The sequence below is a fragment of the Zeugodacus cucurbitae genome, chromosome 2 (assembly GCF_028554725.1).
Source record: "Zeugodacus cucurbitae isolate PBARC_wt_2022May chromosome 2, idZeuCucr1.2, whole genome shotgun sequence".
Classification (NCBI taxonomy): domain Eukaryota; kingdom Metazoa; phylum Arthropoda; class Insecta; order Diptera; family Tephritidae; genus Zeugodacus; species Zeugodacus cucurbitae.
In genome coordinates, this window is record NC_071667.1 from 58,710,476 (window position 1) to 58,730,209 (window position 19,734).

At 32.7% G+C, this 19,734-nt stretch overlaps 1 protein-coding gene across 6 annotated transcripts in view; it reads right to left on the reverse strand.

Moving 5' to 3' along the window:
• The window catches only part of LOC105214570 (segmentation protein cap'n'collar), a 126,778-nt gene extending 107,291 nt beyond the window's left edge, over positions 1-19,487 (reverse strand). For 2 of the 6 annotated variants that reach the window (XM_054230493.1, XM_054230491.1), the window contains exon 1: positions 3,637-3,974. Coding sequence is in view for 1 of the 6 variants with exons in the window: in XM_054230497.1 (XP_054086472.1) it covers positions 5,111-5,326 (216 nt within the window). In the remaining 5 variants the exon portion in view is untranslated. Of the gene's footprint in view, positions 1-3,480; positions 3,975-5,110; positions 5,354-5,432; positions 5,509-18,616 lie in introns of those variants that run through there. The other 4 variants (XM_054230481.1, XM_054230472.1, XM_054230497.1 and 1 more) reach the window with 3 other exon arrangements.
• Positions 19,488-19,734: the final 247 nt, after the last annotated feature.

A 19,734-nucleotide genomic window follows, 5' to 3' on the forward strand; every position in this document is an offset into this window, starting at 1 on the left:
GGGGTAGGTTATACGCGATTACATACATACATACAGATATGGAATGGTGTGCTTAGAAAAGGAGTGTCAGTGTGTTTTGCTTTTATCGGTTTGATTTTTTTTTTGTGTTTTGTTAAATCTTTATTTGGTCATTGAGGTTGTCCGTCGAGTATTGCAATGGCAATAATTGGCTTTGAAATTTGAAATTAGCGGGGATAAATTATTCAAAACCGATATTGATCTTGCTCACTGATTAATTTTAGATTCATTCTTTGTATAGCGTGTTAAACCAGTAACAAAACAGAATAATTTTTTGAAGATTTTATAAAGCAAAGAAGTGCATTAATAAGATCAATGTATTCACAAATATATAACTCTATTCTATTATTTCCTACGTTTTGGAAATAAACTACTCAAAATTGAGAAATATCTATTTCAAAGCTTTATGTGATGCATTAATCCTCTCCTGGCAGTAAAACCGCTAATTATGCCTCAAAAATCTGTCCCAAAGACATACAAGATACCTAAAAATCAATCCGAAACATTTTACACTAGTAGCATTAGGATGAACTATCTCTTATCTTAATTTAAACTATATCTGAATAGATCTCACTTTCTAATAAAGCTTGACTTATTTTCTTAAAAATTCATTTTAGCCGAATACCTTTCTTCAATATAGAATGGTATTAGCGGACTTATGAAACATGTGAAAAAGACTTTAAGCATCGATACATGAGTATCGTCTTGATCCACAGCCAGTAGTTTTTTTGGCAACCAAGTGGAATTCTTGCAAACCTCGAACACAGGAATTAGCCTTCAAAGCTAACATAGCCTCGCCTCGTTGTTTTACATCTCATTATTTAATAGAGTTTAGAGGAAAGATACTTATTTTCTGGAAATAATATTGTCATATATTTTTTATATTTAAAAGGTTTATTATTAGGATCGAGAAAAGTATGAATATATGGTAATATAGATTGCATGTTTCTAAAAATGTAGTATTTACCTAAGTCGACCAAATAAAGAACTTCGTAAAAAGAATACTATAATTAATACATTCTAAGATTTTCTTAATTATCATAATTAAAACTGGTTAATAATTATAAAGAAATCTAAATAAATATAACACTCAACTATTACGTACGCCTAAAATGTAATAAGAAAAAACAAATGTTAATCCTTAAAACTTTAAATAATTATTAAGCATGTCTAGAATAAGATGTTATATGTATTTTTATAAAATAAGACCTATTAATATCATAGACAAGGATATTTACTTTTTTACTGCGGACTTTGTTTATAACTTAAATTTAAAAGAGTTGTTCAAATTTTAGTGTTTTGACAATTATTTCTTGCTTTAGTAATATCTGACGGTTCAAACCTAGACAAACGGGTAGGAGGCAGGGTATTTTCAGAGAAACTGGATACCAGAATCGCTTTCCTGGTACCGGATCATTGCAGGGTTTTCCATGCAGAAATCACTGCAATTAGAGAAAGCCTTCACGCTCTGTCAAAAATAGTGCTAACGATTAGTCACATATTTATATTCTCAGATAGTCAAGCGGCTTTAAAATCACTAAAGTCGGAAATAATATCGTAGGAGATAGTGAAAGAAAGTTAGGATTTATTAATGACAATGACATCATATTTCACGATGCACCTACAATCGGTCCAGGAACATATTGACATTCCTGGAAACTGTGTAGCAGATGAACTAGCCAAATTCGGCAGATATCTAATAAATAAACATTTTGTTGATACGGCTGAATCACAATGGAAACAATCAACGATCTGCTCGGTAAGTAGACAAACATGGAATAAGAGCCGCACATGTCGCTTATTGAAATTTAAGAGGAATGACACAAGAACCCTTGTAGGGGTGTTAACGGGACACTGTCTGATTGGTAGATACGCCAGCAGACTGCGGTTACCTTTTAATGATTACTGCAGAAGCTGCCAAGAAGAGGAGGAAGAAACAATTACACAACTTCTATGTGGATGTAGGGCTCTGTATAGGAAAAGAATCGCAACTACTGGACGCGGTTTTCACGATGATGTGGGCGAAGTTGGTCATATCAAATTGTGTGAACTTTTTCACTTTATTAAGACCATAGGGTGGTTCAAAGATGACTCTATAGTTTGAAGGGTCACAGTCCCAGTGGTGTCACAATGGGCCTCCCAAAGGCCTAGGTGCGTCGTTTGACAACCACTTAATCTCATCTAGCCTATCATGATATATACCATAAAACGCTTTATAAATATTTTACAAATTAAATTAAAAGCATAAATATACTACAAATTCAAAGTCACATTTATTATCCCTCTTTTTATAGTGAGCACAAAATGGAAAGTAAGCAACACTGTTCGTGTGTGAGAGCTCTTATTGGTTGAGATCATAACAAAGCACATAAATACGTGTGTTTTTCGCAGTGCCGGAAGTACACTAACAAAATGCACTCAGAAATAACAAACAAATCGATCACAATATTTATGTTTCATTATATTATAGTAAATTATAATAAATTTAAACAAAAACTGCAGCAATCTATGTCAATACTTCAAAACATTGCACAGATAAGAACTGCATGAGAGTTTGAAGAAATTCAATGTTTTCAATTAAATATGTATAAATTCTTTTTTATATTGCAAACACTCACGCCAAGATAACAAAACTGTTATATTTGTATGTGTGGTACACACGCACCTTTGTATAATTTTCAACTAACTAGAATTTTCTATACATACTTAGTTCAAAGCGTTTTGTTGTGAAATAGAGGAAGGCAAAAACGTATGTATGTATGTATGTATGTGCACAAACTATGACGTTTTCTTTTCAACCGACATTCGTGTTGGAGTTGCATGCACTTTAGGGCTGCGCTTGACTATCGACACAACACTCAACATATGACCAGCTGCATGACACAGCAACAAAACACATCACTTTACTACACCAGCCAGCCAGCTGCAAGTAAACAACACAAACAACAACAACAATAGCACAGCAACAAGCACTACACTATGCAGGGAGCATAGCACCAGCTGCTACATTGCACTTGTCAAATGCCATTTTAATTTCACTGCCATTTAAAGAATATGTGCTTTATCGTTAAACACACACTTTTTACAAGCGCACCGTTCTGTAGATGCCTCCGCATTTGTAACACAATCAGTATGAAATTTATTGAAAAAAACATTAGTTATTCCCGCTCCAATTGGATTGACGCGAGCGCAAAAGCAGCGCAGCAAACAGCATTGGCTTTCATTTTATTTATGCCATGGCATTCGCGTATAAAAACACTTTTTTGAGCACTGAAAAAATTGATAATCCACAACGCCATCATAATTTTATATGCGAGATGGTACAACGTTTAACCGCAAAACTTGATTTCTGTGCACTTTGCACGTTTTCTTGCCATTTGCTGTTTCGTACATTTCGCTCGTTTGCACGTCGTCGTCGTCGTAGTCGACGCGAATTTCAACTTCACACACACACTCGCTCACTCACTGAATCGAAACGCCGAATTAAAAGCTGCGTTTGCCAATTTAAAATGTTAATAAATACTCCGGCTTTTAGCGAAACAGTTAATTACTTTGTTTTTACAAACGTTATTTAGTTTATTACACTTTAAACGAGTGTATTTAACGTTTTCACTTCACCTCAAACTAGTCTACGGTGGAACTGCGAAATTTTTATGTTAATTTAACAAAATTCTTAAATGAACTGAACACACACAACAACTACAACTCGCTGTCATACGAGTTTTGTTGCGTTTGCTTTTGCATCTCGTTCGCTAAAGATATTCACCACGCGGTGTATGTTGAAATTGTGCATATAGATAAAAGCTTTGTAATGTTGAAAAGCGCTCCAATTGGAAATGAGCGTGAGAGTACATGAGTCATGGGTTGTATTAAGTATTGCATAAAACGTAGTAGACACATTTTGAAAATAGCGTAGTTGTTTGAAAAAAGTATCGTAGGTTAGTGACCTATCCGCCATGTTGAATATGCATTTGTTTGTATAAATGATTTTTGCGCAGTACATCCCGTGGGTGTTGTAATTTAAAAATAATAGTTTTTGAATACTTCTATTGTGAGCAGCTGATAGTATAATATTGGTCCACCCTAGTGCAGTAGTATATCCCGGTGATGTAGTAATTTTAAATCACCATTAATAATTTTTGAACTTTTTTATCGTAATCATCTGATATAGGCATATTATTGCCACCCTAGTGCTGATGAAAGTGCGCTAATTGTCAACATTTATTAATTATTATTACCTATACGTGCGATAAGTCATAGGTAAACAAGTTATTACGCATAAAAAATGGTAAATGAAAAAAAAATACTGATAAGAAAGAATAATCAAATACGGTGCAATATATTCTTATAAAGAGATGTGATAAAAAGAAGAGATAAGTATGAGGATCTGAACTAGCCATTGTGTGCTGAAAGGCTCTGAGTAACATTAATTACAAGTTAATTACTTTTTGAACAAATCATGTGTTGAAGGTATTACCGATATATATAGATCTTAGAAAAGTAATAACGGTCATGGCATATTTCGTTCATTCGCTACGTTCATGTCCTTCGGAGCATAATTTTATGACCAAAATACAGCGAATTCTTGTATAAAAGAATTATGTATATAAATTGGAAGCTTAATTGCGAAGGTTAATCACTACTTTTTTAAACATTTAAAATATGTACGAGCACATTTTACAATATTTATGTATTCAGTTTCTACTCTCTTACAATCGAAAATTACTCTCTTACCATAAGAAATACAGTAAATTTAACACACCCTAATAATAAATATCAATTAAAATCACAGAAAAATTTGACACACCCTAATAATAAGCATAGAGTAAAATCACCTTGTCGCTGTACTGTTGTCAACTAACTCCCATAAAAGATAAAAACCAAGATAGAATTAATAATCATGAATTGTCTCTTATCATATCAGCATTTTTATACACTTTTTTTGTAAACAACTTGACTCCCTGTCTGTATAAATTATAATAATTTTTATGATGCTAGATTACATAATTAAAATTATTTTAGAATTTCAAAGACGACTCTTAGAAGCAGCATACATATGTACATAAAACCAATTAAGTGCACTTGTACTTACCTGGCTAATGTAACGACAACCGTTCAGCTCAGGCATAAAGTTGTTGCTCTGACCTCCGGCATTTGGCCAGCTCTTCTCATTGCATGAATCTAAGGACTTCATTAGCATTGCGCTCTTATCGGGTTCTTTATTGTCCAGCATCGTCATATGATACGCTTCTATATCTTTAACCGGCGATAAAGACTCCAAACGCGGCAAATCTTCTAGATCAATCATTTTCTTGCCGCATTCACCTTATGTTTGCTGCAACAGAAATGAAATGAAATTAATATCTTTAAATACTTTAATATGTAAGTGATTTAGTTAACAAAACGATATTGACGTTTGAGTGTAAGTATCCAAGCGGTTGTTCCAACTTCCTCAAACGGAAAAAGCTCCAATTGTTTTTACTGCACAGCCTATAAAAATAAGAAAATTATATTGTAAATTCTATCATCGATATTACTATGTTATATATAATCTATATCATTTTTCTAAAGCGCTCTCTGACTACAACTACAATATTATATCTTTTTTTTATCTTTTTATTTTCAATTTGTACAAAGTTTTTGAATGAAAAAATTTCACAACTCTGTTTTTACTCTCGCAACAAAAGTTGCTAAGAGAGTATTATAGTTTTGTTCACACAACGGTTGTTTGTAAAATCATCACGATGACGAAACGAGTTGAAATCCGAATGTCTGTCCGTCTGTCCGTAAAGTAAAAATTAAAATATCTTAACGAAACTTGGTACACCTGTTCCTTGGGACCGTAGGAGGGATGCTAATGCCTCTGGACCATTGCCACGTCCACAAAATGGCGAAAGCCGAAAAGGGATCTCACTAGGAAGGGGCTTATTTGAATGTATTTTTTTTTAAGTGGGCGTGGCACCGCCTTCCTATACGTGTTTTAAAAGCTATATAAACCAAACTTTCTGCAGTCGGTTCCCTTACGTACCCATTGCATACCATACAAATTGATATAATCGCATAATAACCATGCCCACCACCCATACAAAGGTTAGGTTGAAAACTATTAAAAGTGCGTTAACTCACTAACGGAAAGCATCAGAAACACTAAATTTTACAGAAGAATAGCACTCAGATTTTTTTATGGGTCAAAAACCATATCTCAAAAACTGTTCGACCGATTTCAATGAAATTCGGGAAGTAATACTTTCCTGACACTCTGATGGCATAAACGGAAAATGGGCATTCTTCCATCTGATTCATTCATATTTATAATGTGCACATAAGGAACCGATGAAGATAGCTGAATAAAACTTTATACAAATACTGTATTTCATCTGTGGCTTCACTTTTGGAAAAATTGTCGAAATCGGACTACAACTTTTCAAGGCCTCGGAAATCGAACATGAAGAACTCAATGCCTGAGGATAATTTTTCACCGAAAATATCGTTAAATATCCCAGATATATTATATCCCGAATTAAAATGGGCGGAGCTAACATTTTTTTATGACAGATATACATTAGTCTTAACTCAAATATGAAGTGATAAAAATTTCAAAATCCTATGTATCCTGAAATCCAAATCCAAATATTAAATTATTATAAATAAACTAAACACTTTTTTCATGATTTTTTTTAATAACTCTCTTATCTTTACTTATAGATATAGTCCTCTTTGTTTTAAAATAAATCAATTGTTTTTATGTTTTTGAACACTTTTTGTATAACCACTTTTGTATAACTTTTTTCGCGAAACGATTTTTGCCAATTTCTCTCTGCGGAGAACTCTTACTGAATGAACACTTGCACAGCTCATATCAGAAAAGGTAACTGTAAGCTTGCACAACACCACTGGTCAAAAATATTTAAATAACGAGAATTAGAAGCCGGTAATGTAATTGAGAAAGGGTTAATGTAATTGAGAGGAGTTTTTTCATCTAATAGTGTGTTTCTGTACAAAAAATTATTAAAATCGTGTCATAACTTTCCCTAGCTCCCATATACCTAATTATAGGTTATTAAAGAATACGGTGGACTTTATTACGCATATATCGTTTAATATGTGAAATATCTCAGCAAAATTAAATAATAGTTTCGGATATAGTGTACCTTGGTGGTGAAAATTAGTGAAATCGGTTCAGGAATAACCTCAGCCCTCATATACTATATAAGATGATTTTCGTTATTATATTCCACTTTATGCCGAATATATGGGTTGGAATGGCGAGAGTATAAAATGTTCGGTTCCACCCGAAATCAGCCTTTTCTTAATAGTTTTTTTTCTCTCAAACCTAAATATTTTGATAAAATCTGAAAGAAATATGCCCAAAATAATTAAAATAATAACAATTATCATAACAAGCAATTATAACAATATCATTATTATAGACGCTCTCATGGGCTCTCAATTTTCATTTATACTTGCAAAAACGATATCATTGGTCAAACAGGCACGTTGCCAAAAAACACGCTTTTAGTCACAAAAACATCAATTATGGAAAATAACAACATATTTAATGCGAGCACAATAGAGTGGCGTTAGAGATTTAACTTGAACACGTCGTCTCCGTAATTCATATTGCATTCCAAACAGCTAGAGCCATAAAAAATGTTTCGTTATAGGAAAATAATGCCTAAAATTGCGCTCATAGAAAATTTCGCACAATTAAGTGTATGTTGTTAAAAATAGTATACCGTTGATATTGCTAAATTTTATAATTTAAGCACGTCAATTTTATGCAAATAAAGGCAATTAAATATAAATAAAATGGCAAAAGTAATTGTACTCTCGTCATAGGGTATATTTAATGTCGCTTGCGCGTGTATCAAATGTCATTCAAAGATATAGCGCTTTTATCTGAGAAAATTTGTTAAAATTACTTATGTCAATTTAGCTGTTTTCTCATCTCAAGCTTTAAATGGAGTTATAGTGATGCAAATTTTTACCTAATTAACATTGTAAAAATATTCTTAACGAAGATATCTTCCTAAACATAGCCTAAAGTATCTAATATGGCTATGAAAAATACTATTATTACATTCAGTTAAAAGTACAAAAGTCAAAGAAATTGTTTTGTCAAAAACTCATAAATTGTGAACATGTTTTAGCTTTCATCAAATTTTATTTTATGCTATATACAGAGGTAGTCAAAATTATTTACACATCGGGCGTTTTTTTACAAGTTTCACAGAAAAAGATTTTGCTTGTTGTTGTGTTGTCGCAGGGTAACAAAATGTTATGTTGTTGTAAACCTTGATCCATTCCTGAGCGAATGAAGTCAGTAGTCAAAAGTATTTACACACGGCGATTTAGCATTTATCCTTGGATTTAGTTTGAGCAATAGTAGTAATTAGTTTCTATTGCATTCATAACAAAACTAACTCAGCCTCAAAATATCAAAAATGTTAAACAAAATGCAGAAAGTAAAGGAGTTATCGATTATAACTAGATCGGAGACTGTTACCACGTTTAAGACCGGGGTTTCGACTTCGTTTATAGAATTTAAAGGAATACTGTTTATAATGTTATTAAAAAGAAGGAGACGAACAATTGCAAGGATACTTTAAAGAGAACTGGACGGAAACCTGTGATAACTCAAAGATAAAGTAGAAGATTAGTAGGAACTGTCATACAAAATCCCACAATTAGTCCTCTTAATATTGCAGCACCATCGAATCAGCATATTGCATGAACAGTTAATAATGCTCCACTGCTTAGGACATTAAAAAAAGTTAACATAAATGACTATGTTGTGCATAAAATGGTCAATATTTCCGAAACCGATCAGATTCCGAAAAATCGATATGCCTCTCCTTTGCCATAAATTGCATCCTAAAGCCTGTCGTGGGCAGATAAGGCTTAATTTTAGTTCCAGGGCTTCTTTAGTAAACGCCTTATGCATTTACCACATGAGAAGAAGAACAATGCAGTTTAGACGCTAAATAAAGTCGGAGGTGACATTATGATTTTTTGGGGAAGTTTTCCTTACTTAAGTTCTGGAGATTTGGTACTAATTTAGGGACCCTAATATATAAGAATTCACATTCGCGGATATATAAGAATTCACATGACCGTGTCATGGTAGTGGTTAGTCAACCTTTTCCAACTATTGACAACATTTTATAACAGGACAATGATCCATTTCATAAAGGATCGTTACCAACAAAACTTTTAAGTGAAGCAAATCAAGTTGCCCTCCGCAGAGCCCCGACCTAAACTTTATTGAAAATATTTGGACATTCGTTAAATATCAGAGAACAATTGATATAATAACCAAAAACGCCGAAATTAAAAATTAACAATTAACAATTAACTTAAAAAAAACGTCCGATGTGTAAATAATTTTGACTACCTCTGTATATGTATCAACGAGGTGTGTTCAAAAAATAACGGGAATTTTAGTTTTTCGAACGAAATATTTATTCATTCGTCTACATTAATGTTTTCGCCTTTTAAATAATTCCTATACGATATTAAGCAGTCGAAACACTTCTCAAACTCGATTTTATGGATAGCCTTTGGCTCTTTCAGCGATTTCTCGTATGTTTGTAAAACGAAAAAGTCACACAGAATAGGCGAATTTTAAATCATAATCTATATCTTCAACAGACAAGAAGAAGCTGTAAACGAACGACAATTTTCAATCTCGTCTGAAGAATTTGTTATTTGACGCAGTTTTTATAGCTTTGTAAAATACCGGTATATAACAAATAGGCGTGGTTTTCGCTAGATTTTAAAACTAGATTAACTAAAGGTAGTTTGATACTTGATTAAGAAGCTACCAAATTTAAAGACCTTACTTACCATGGGCTCCTCTATAACTCGCCATATCTACTATAAAACATGTTACAGAACGTATTTATGTGAAGTAATTAATTATATAGTTATCTAAACAAACATTTTCTATATTTTTGAATGGCATTGAGTTTGTTCCACGAACTTAGATATCCCAGAATATTCAACAAGATAAGATTTAGGGTTTTTTAAACTTCCATCTGGACGCTATAATCTCAAGTACATTACATTTACATACATACATATGTACATATATATATGGATAAATATTTATATGTATTTACAAACGTATCTACTCATGGTTGAAGAGTTTCGCGAATTATGGCGCCCTAATAAAAGCAAACACTCGAACACACGTTATCTTGTCGTGATAATACAATTTACAAATTAATATAGAAACTTCATGCGGTCTTATGATTTGGAAAATACCAAAATAAGATAATTAAATAAAAATATAAATTAAACAGCTAAATAAACTACTGATATTTTGCTTGTTGCTTATTACCGACAAATAAATATTAAATTTAAATTAACTACAAATATGATATACAAATTATAGTATTGTTGACGAAGTGAAATATTATTGTTATCAAAAACAGTAGTCAGTTGGTCAAGGCCGCACGTGGATTAAGTAGGAGTTTGCTGTTAGTTTTCAAAAAAAAAAAATATTAATATTTTGTCTCCAAAGTAACACCTCCGATAGAAGGAATTAGACTAAATCATTAGAATTTAGTGGAATATACTTTATAATCCTGTTAATATCTGTATATTCCACTTTTTGAATCATTGCTGAATCAAATGGGTTCACCAGTTTCCCGTTGGTCATCGATAATTGATTTCATCGACCCGTTTTATATAATTTTGAAAGTCTTTTAAATGGTTTTAATAATGTACAAAGGATTCTAATATTTTCTATTAAGTATGCATGATTTAGAAGAGGTGATTTTTTGACCTAGAGAGCCTTTGCAACATTACACATACGTTTTAAGTCAAAGTCTATTGAGATACTACGTATTCTATAGCGCTCTTTAATAATCAAGACGGTTTCAAGTATGGCATACATATACATATTTATATATAATATATACGTATATGTATGCATATTGCTGGGAATTCCAAACTTGAACTTTACATATAAATAAAAGTTGAAATAAAGTAAATTTAAATAAAATCAAAAGAGGGCTGCACACATATACTAAATACTCGGGAAACCAGTTTTACCACAGACTAAGTATATACTTATATATGTATGTATATTTATTTATAAAATATTCACTGCATACCATTATTCATACAAATATTTGTGGCTAATTTGCAAATGAATTGATTTGTCATCAACATGAATGTACTGAGAAGAACACGTGAGTTTCTTTGGCATTGAATTGATTTTTGCTTCCGACTCATTTTTATTACATGATCCTTAGTAATTAATGAGAAGAAGAAACACTGAATCATTTAGTTAAAAGAAAAATTATAAAAACTAATATTTACACGCAAATATATGCACTTAGATTTTTATGTAATATATATACCTTGGAACTTCCATAACTCGAACTTCTATAACTCGAAGATCTCCATAACTGGAACACTTGAATTGGTAATAGCGTTCAGAAAGCAAATTCCATACAAATTTCCTTCCATAAATCGAACGTTTCGACCAGGGCATAATACAAAATTTAAATTTTTACTATCGAGGCAGAATTTTAAATGAGTCCCTCTTCGACTTAGAGAAGTTCCACTGTATTTTTTATAAATTAACATGAGCTGGTGAGAGAATAAAACCGTTTTTTTTAACAATCCTCATATGTGTCAAATTGTACTGCAAAGCACGAGACTAAAAAAAAACTCAAATATAATTTATGGCTTCCATAAGAACAATCGCCTTGAGGAGACAAGGTGATCTTTATAACAAATTTCAAACATTGAAATGACAGCACTTAACATTGACAGCGTAGAAATTAATATTGATCTTATTTTAAACACTCAATTTGTTGATGATCGTTATCAGCGACGCCGAATAACGACTTTCAAGCGGATCCGATGGTTTGTCAAAAAAGCGTCCGCCATATTGAATCTTCAATTTTGAATTTTGAAAAACTTAAATCCGGTGATTTTTAAAAACGCTGTCCGCCATATTGTTTTTTTTTTTGAGTTATGTCAAAACATTATGTCTGATGGATATAAATGGACCACGGTAAAAAAAAAAAATAAAAACGTACGCAAAGTGGGGGTCAGTCAGCCAAGCGCTTCATTCTCAGAAAGGTTCACGCGATAAGATTAAAAGTCTGACCAGATGTCAGTTGTAGAAGTTGCTTGAAAGAATTCAAAGGTAAAATTATCTCAGCACTTGAATCTCACACTTCAAACAACCAGGTCAACTACCGGGAATAGAAATAATACTCCCAAGTAGATTTGTGTTGGGTTCGAGACATTTTATCGAGATTTAATATTTAATTAAGGAGTTTTTATGGTTTCACAAAGAACTTTTCTAAGGATACTCCCTTGAAGATCAGCCATAAATTCTAACCTGACCAACCTCCATATATGTATATTGATTTCTGTACATCGAACGACTTTCCCCTTATCATTGAAGAAACACTCTTAGAATTTGTTTTTCTAAATATTTTTTTTTCTACCTAATTAGAATATCAGGAACTGGTTATACAAATCTATAATCTAAATGAGTTAAGTACACAAAAACAACCAAGAAAATTTTATTTTACACCTAATAAAGTTGGAATACAAGCTACCAGAGCGCATGATATATAAGTATATGTTTTCATTGTAGCTGTATATGGAGATTTATTGCCGGCAAGATTATAGAAATAATCAAAACAAATTTCATTACAATAACAACACTTCACTTAGCTGGTGTACTCAAATATTGAATAAATATATTTATTATGTATATATGCACTCAAGCATGTTATTTATTGCAATTAGCGATGGTCAGTGAGAGAATATCGATTTTTTTAGTTCTTCTAAGAAATCGAAAATCATTACTAACAAGAGACTCACGTTGGACATTAAGAGGTGGCGAGAGAAGCTACAAGCTCACTCCAGTGCCTATGTGTTTAGTATGAAGTGTTTTTATATGAATTCCGGTTAAGTTATAGTAAGTAGTTACGGTAAGTACTATCATCTAACCTTTCAAAAAATTCTATCGATTCTGTTCTACATAGTTTTTAGAGATAATATGCTATATGCGGAACTGTGAATGGAATCAGACAGACCTTTAAGTGAAAAATTTTGTAAAGAAACACTGTTCCTATAGCTAAGCATAACCACTGCTGGTACTACTATATGTCGAGTCTTACATATAATATATGGACCAATATATATGTAAGTATATTTTACTTAATGCGCAATAGCATACAGCAGATAAATCAACCGGTACTTTACCTTATAAATTTTATTTATTTTAGGCTAGTTAGTAAATTTTCCATATATTAGTACATCAATTATCTAAGATAAAGAAAGTAATTAAGTATTTACCTCCCATTTTAAATAAATACTCGTAGCTATTTGTGAAAAGTTGATGTGAGCTCTTTGTATTTCAGTGGAAATCTTGATTAAGTATTGCTACTTTGAAACGGTTCACTCAAGTACTGAATACAGGTAAACCTAATTGAAGTGTACTAAGTATTGAAATCGTTTATTTAATTTGCGAATATCTAAGTATATAAACTTCCGAGGTGATTTACTTCCTTTCCTTCGCATTTAAATGACTAATGTTCACAGATAACACGAATCTGACGATTAACTGTGAAATATGTTCCACTTAGGTGCAATATACATATATATATTGTATATACATATGCATGTTCGATAAACTGATAATTGCTGACAATTATCATATATTATTAGGCTTTAGCGTTCATATACGCAAAGAAGTAACGATAATATGTAGAGATATGTATAAAGTGAAACTTCGCTTTGAGGTATAACGGATAGTTTATGCTTTTCGAAGTATATATTTGTAAACATATATTTATTTTTATTGAAAAGCTTTCCTTTTGTGACAGAATGTGTGTATTATTTTCTTGTTGTCTCTTATATGGTAGTACCAAATATTTTACACAGACTTTTTAGTTAATTTTTAAATATGCAGAGTCTAATGTTGAGGAAGATATCTGTAATTAAGGCAGTAGTCTGCTTTACAGGCTTCAAAAAATCGATTTATTTGTTTTGTTTTAAGTCTCTTCCAAAACTTTCCACGAATATGTCTTTAAAATTCCAGAGGCCAATTCGACATATTTTCGAAACTAGAGCAGTTTTAGTGGCCGAGCGTCGAGCAGGTGCGAATGCTCAGGCAGACTTTAAAGCGCGTTTTCTCGAGTTTTCATTTTCACAAGTGTTAGAAAACGGTGCCGGCGATAGCAAAATGGATATATGATCGAAAAAAACCAAAGTGATCTAGCTTCAGTATTAAATTATCTTCTATTTGAACTAAAAAAGTTGGACAAAAGTATTATTTAAACTACTTGTTTTGCAACTTAAAATCAATTTTTTTTCTTAAAAAAGTGAATTTTCTTTTCAAACTTCGAAAAAATTTGGAATTTTATAACTTCTTCGGTATTTTTTTAGTTCATAAAGAAAAGAAACTTATAAGAATAAAAAAAATTGGTTCGACTGTTTCAGATGCATTGCACGACCTCCATCACCGGCACCGATTTACAAGTGCAGACTCCAGGCGCTCCAGAAAAATACTTACAACTTTGAAAAAATTTCAATAGGCTTCTAAAGCAGACTACTGCATTAAAGTAAATTATATATTTTTAAATGTCAGTTGTTGTAAATCTAAAAACAAAAAATATATTACGTAACTATTTAAGCTAAATGGAACCAATTAAATGGACTCTACTGTATTCGATTGCACACACAGTACATATGTACTTTGAAAAATACACAGCGGCAGCCGGCTCGCGATAATGATAGGGAGAGAATTGCTTTCCTACGCAAATGTCGATTTATTTATTTGCAACATTGTTAACTTTTAAGAAAATATAAATAAATGTATATACATACATATATGTACATATATATTTTTTCATACTACACTGTTAAAGAGATGATGCAAAACGAAACTAAATAATACAGAGAAAATGGGTGACTAAGTTCAAGATGCCCTTTAGGAAATTTATTGAATAAGAAACGGTTATTTATATATCATTGACGTTAGAATCTTAGAATCACTAACACGATGCATCATCTTTTTCCAGTTGCATAAAATTAAACTAGCACGCGAGTATAAAATGTAATATATATCCTCAAATACATATATATATAATTTTAAATTTTAAATAATATTGAATGCTTGTAATCATAACAATTAGTTGGAAGTAAGCCTTCACACATCACTGATGCAATTTACTGATGAAAAGAGCAAAGTGCAAAAACTCAATTACTCACTCGCGCTTTCGGTGCTTGTTACTGGGATAGAAGCACTCAATTCAACAATGCAGTCCATAAAAACAAGCTCTAATAATTATTTGTCTTTAATTAAGGCAAGTATTTTGTATTTGAAGTATTGGAAACGTTTGATGTTTACAACTACACAGACAGCCGGCTTAGTTCCAGTCTATACACGTATCGCAGCTGTATATACGAGGGCTGCTATATACATTTCTGGCCTAGGCAACACTAAGTGTTGCCAGGTGCAATCTGACATTTCCATTGGAAAGTTTGACATTTTTTAGCATAACATCACTCAGAACATTTTGTCATTTAATCGTGAATTGTTTTCTTTACAGGGAATTAAAAAATTCATCTCGGCATAAAAAATGGAATTAACTCGTGAAGATTTTCGTGCGATCATTTTTCACAACTTTCGACGTGGATTATCGCGACAAGAGTGCATCGATGAACTAAAATCTTTGTATGGCGATGCCGTACGTGAACTGATAATGCAAGACCGTCATGTAATATACCTTCAGATAGAGGCATGCCTATGCATTTCTCACACCAGCATACATTCGATATTGCATGAACACCTGGCCGTAAAAAAAGGTTTTTCTCGTTGGATCCCGCACAATTTGACAATCGCTCAAAAGAGGCTCAAAAAAAGTGCTTCGAAAATTGGTTTAAACGCATGCAAAAGTGTATAAATCTTGATGGAGAATATTTTGAAAAACAATAAAACCATTTTCGTTGATAAATATTCCTATTTTCATTATTAGGCCATAAATATATATATAGCAGCCTTCGTATAAGTGAATTTTAACTTTATATAAAGAGTTTTTCAATAGGGACGCTACAAAACTAGACCGATAGGGACGACGCCATATTTTTCCGCTTTCTTTCTTTCTTTCTCCCATTTCTCTTCAGTAAGGTTTGCCATTTCATCATGGAAAGATGGAAAGTGGTTTATGGGCCGGCGGCGTCATTGGGCCGCACTTCTTCCGTGATGATCCAGACCGGAACGGTACTGTGAATGAGAATCGATACCGCTCAATGTTAACCGAATATTTTTAGCCCGAATTGAATGAATGATTGAATATCACAATCGATTTATTGTAAACCACGTTTGGTGAACGTGTTTTATCACGAAATGACCAAGTCAATTGGCCGTATCGGTATCGTGATATTGCAGCAATATCGGCCGATTTACTGCCTTCCCTATATAAAAGCGTTGGCGGAATGTTTTTTACCGCTCAGCGTTAACATCGATGCGCCATGTTTACTTGAATTGTTGTTGTGAAATTTTATTGTACTTCGTTTTTCACAGCCAACTTTTCTAACGCGCTGTCAAAATAGAATTTTTCAACCACACAGCGGCGCCGTCGCGTTATTTCGGTATGCACCGTACAAATTGTATGGGCATGAGGATTTTTTGATAGTCATTTGCCGCTGCCGCTTTTATTTAGGGAAGGCAGTTATGCTCGAAAACCGTCGAAAGTTGAGTTCAGCATCTGGACTTCTGCAAGCGGGCCCGTGGAATAAAGAATTTAATTGATATTCCGGTTTTGTTTTATTTAAGGGAGGGGTCTGGGTTTTCACTTTCGAAAAATCTAATTTTTTTGCTTTATCTTATAACAGTTTAACATTTCAAGAATATGTCCTCAAAATTTTAATCCGATCTAAGCAATATTCTTAAAGTTATTGTTTAATTAGTCTCGGGGCCTTTAACGCTCTAACTCTAACAGCTACGGCTTTAAACGCGTTTTTCTCAAACTTTTTGAAGTCCGTGTTCACTGCCATTTGAAAACTGCTCGACCGATTCATTTCAAACTTGGTACACATTTTCTTCACATAAAATACCTCCCCCCTACGTTTAGTAAAATTTTTTTTTTTTGACATTAAGGGTGTTTCCCATCCTGAAAATGGCGGAAATTTTAGTCGAAAATAACAGTTCACACTTTAGATAGCCGCCAAAAATGTGTAAATAAAAAAAATAATAATCAGAGAACGTTGGGAAGAAGACTTGTTTAAAATTTAACTAAATTTAGATGGTTTTTCATTTTCGGATAATTTTCGGCCGAGTTACAGTGAACACCGCAAATTGTTTTTTTTTCAAGACGTCCTAGGGGAAGCTCTGCCACGGGCTAATGGTTTAATATTTTTGCATGAAAAATTTACAGAATATAGTCAAGACTATGCCCAATAATGTATATAAGGTTTGAATACAATAGCTGAATCGATGGTTTTTTTTGCGCTGAAACCCAGACCCCTCCCTTAAACTTTTGTAGCGCTTTTATTGAAAAAACCTTTATTAATACTTCACTACCAGCTTGTCTCTCGCCGTGTGTTCACTTTTAATTATAAATTTGCATATTTACGTTCAGCTTTTCTTCGCTTTAGGGGTCCAGAAGCGTAATTATTTATTTCACAATAGAACCGAATTCATTTCTCAGTTAATTTTTTGTTTATTAGTGTCAAAGAGATTGAAAATTTCAATAATATAGATTACAGGGTAAGCTTATTTGTAAACACTTCACTCATTACTTAGTTAAAGCAAAACCTGTTACTATATACGAGTATACCATATATCACAGGCTTTCTTAGTTAGTGAGCTAAAACCGGCATGATCTCCTTTTCACAACAACCGCATCCCTAACAAATATAAGCTGTTTTAGAACTTGAAATCTTTAATTTTTTGCATTTCATGTTTATTCATTTCCCATTCGCTAAGCACGTTACTGTTCAGGAATATTTAATTTCGAAACGATTGACTTCAACAGCTTTTTGATTTCACATGAAATATTTATTCCTTGACTGCTGTATATGTATGTATGTATGTATGTATAATATACAGCGCTGCTTCAGCTAGTTTTACCACTTATTCAACAACTCTTAATTAAAACTTTTATTTTTTAACAGGCATCGATTCTTAATTTGCCATGTATATGCCGCATCTGGTACCACGTTATCAGAACACCGCTCATACAACAGCCCGCACAGCATTAACACACATTCCCACGCACTTATTCATGTATCTTTGTAGATTACTATATACGCATTTAGCATTTAATAAATATATGTATGTATAGACTAAATGAAAATATATGTTACTATAAAACGCGCACTTTCCTATCTATAATCGCGCACAAGACACAAGACAGAAATTTCTGCGCGCCTGATTAGAGCGCACAATATGCTGATTACCAAATACATGTGCTACTACTGCCTTAGGCTGTTGGTATATATGTAAATATATATAGTTGTAGTTATGTAGATGTTGTTTTTAATATTATTTATTTATATGTAAATCTCCAAGAGCGCTTTAGATTATTAACCAACTATAATAATTTTTGCACTTCACCTTCAAATGAAACGTTGTCGCCACTAAGGTACCACTAAAAATACCTGTTGCACAGATACACAAGCGGTTAAAGAAACAACCGGTTTATAGTTGTATTTTATATTTTTCGATTTGTAATATCCGTCTAGCGGTTTTAATGATAATCACAATCACTGTTTGCTTTTATTTTTGAAATATTTTTGGAATTTCTGCAGAGTTACTGCCAGACTACCAGCACTTACATATTTCGTCTAGACTGTAGACTATAGTATTTATTTATGTAAATATATTTAAGGTACTTTCCTTATTGCTAATGTACGCAATAAAAAACACTTTATGCACAATTTAACTTGTTTTTCATAAAACACCACTGAGAACTTAGCAATATTGCTATTTATTATTTATTGGCACTTAGTAAACGTTGAATTTGATGCGTTTTAGCACTGAAATCTCTATTTCCTGCGCACTTTTCAACAAATTAGCAACAATGTTGTTGTTGTTTTTTGTTTATTAAATTGGTATTTTGTTTGTATATTTTGTAAGCGTTTTCAATTATTGCACGCTGTCGATGTCACCACAAATGAATGCCAATAGCCGCGGTAATGATTACGTTAACGGCAAATAATCAAATGTGCGCTCTGTGCCGCACGCTAAGAACACACGTACTTTTGATTTATCTAATAGATAATATGTTTTTCTGCGTATTTTGTTATATTTACAACAAGAATGTTTTAGCCTTAAACGTCTGTCGACAATATATTAAAAAAAAACCGCCAATGGTTGAGTAAACACGACACGAGTCAGAATAAAACGAAACGTAAATTGAATTCACACTGGAGCGCCAGCTAATAGTAGAAATAATCACACACAACTCGTTGCCATATGCTTTTGTTTCTGCTTTCGCCTTTGCCAGCGCAACGCTTATCGAGTCACACACTCGCTCGCGCGCTCGCTATTTACGCTCACCAAAAAGTCATCTGCTCTGTCTAATCATTAATTTACTCAAAATTCACACATATTAAATATAGAGGCGCTGAGTTGGGGCTTTCAAAGCGCGAGAGAACACGCTAAAAACTATTAATTCTATTTTTGTAGTTAAATTTTCACACTCCATTGCACTCTAGCGCGCTAAGCAAGAG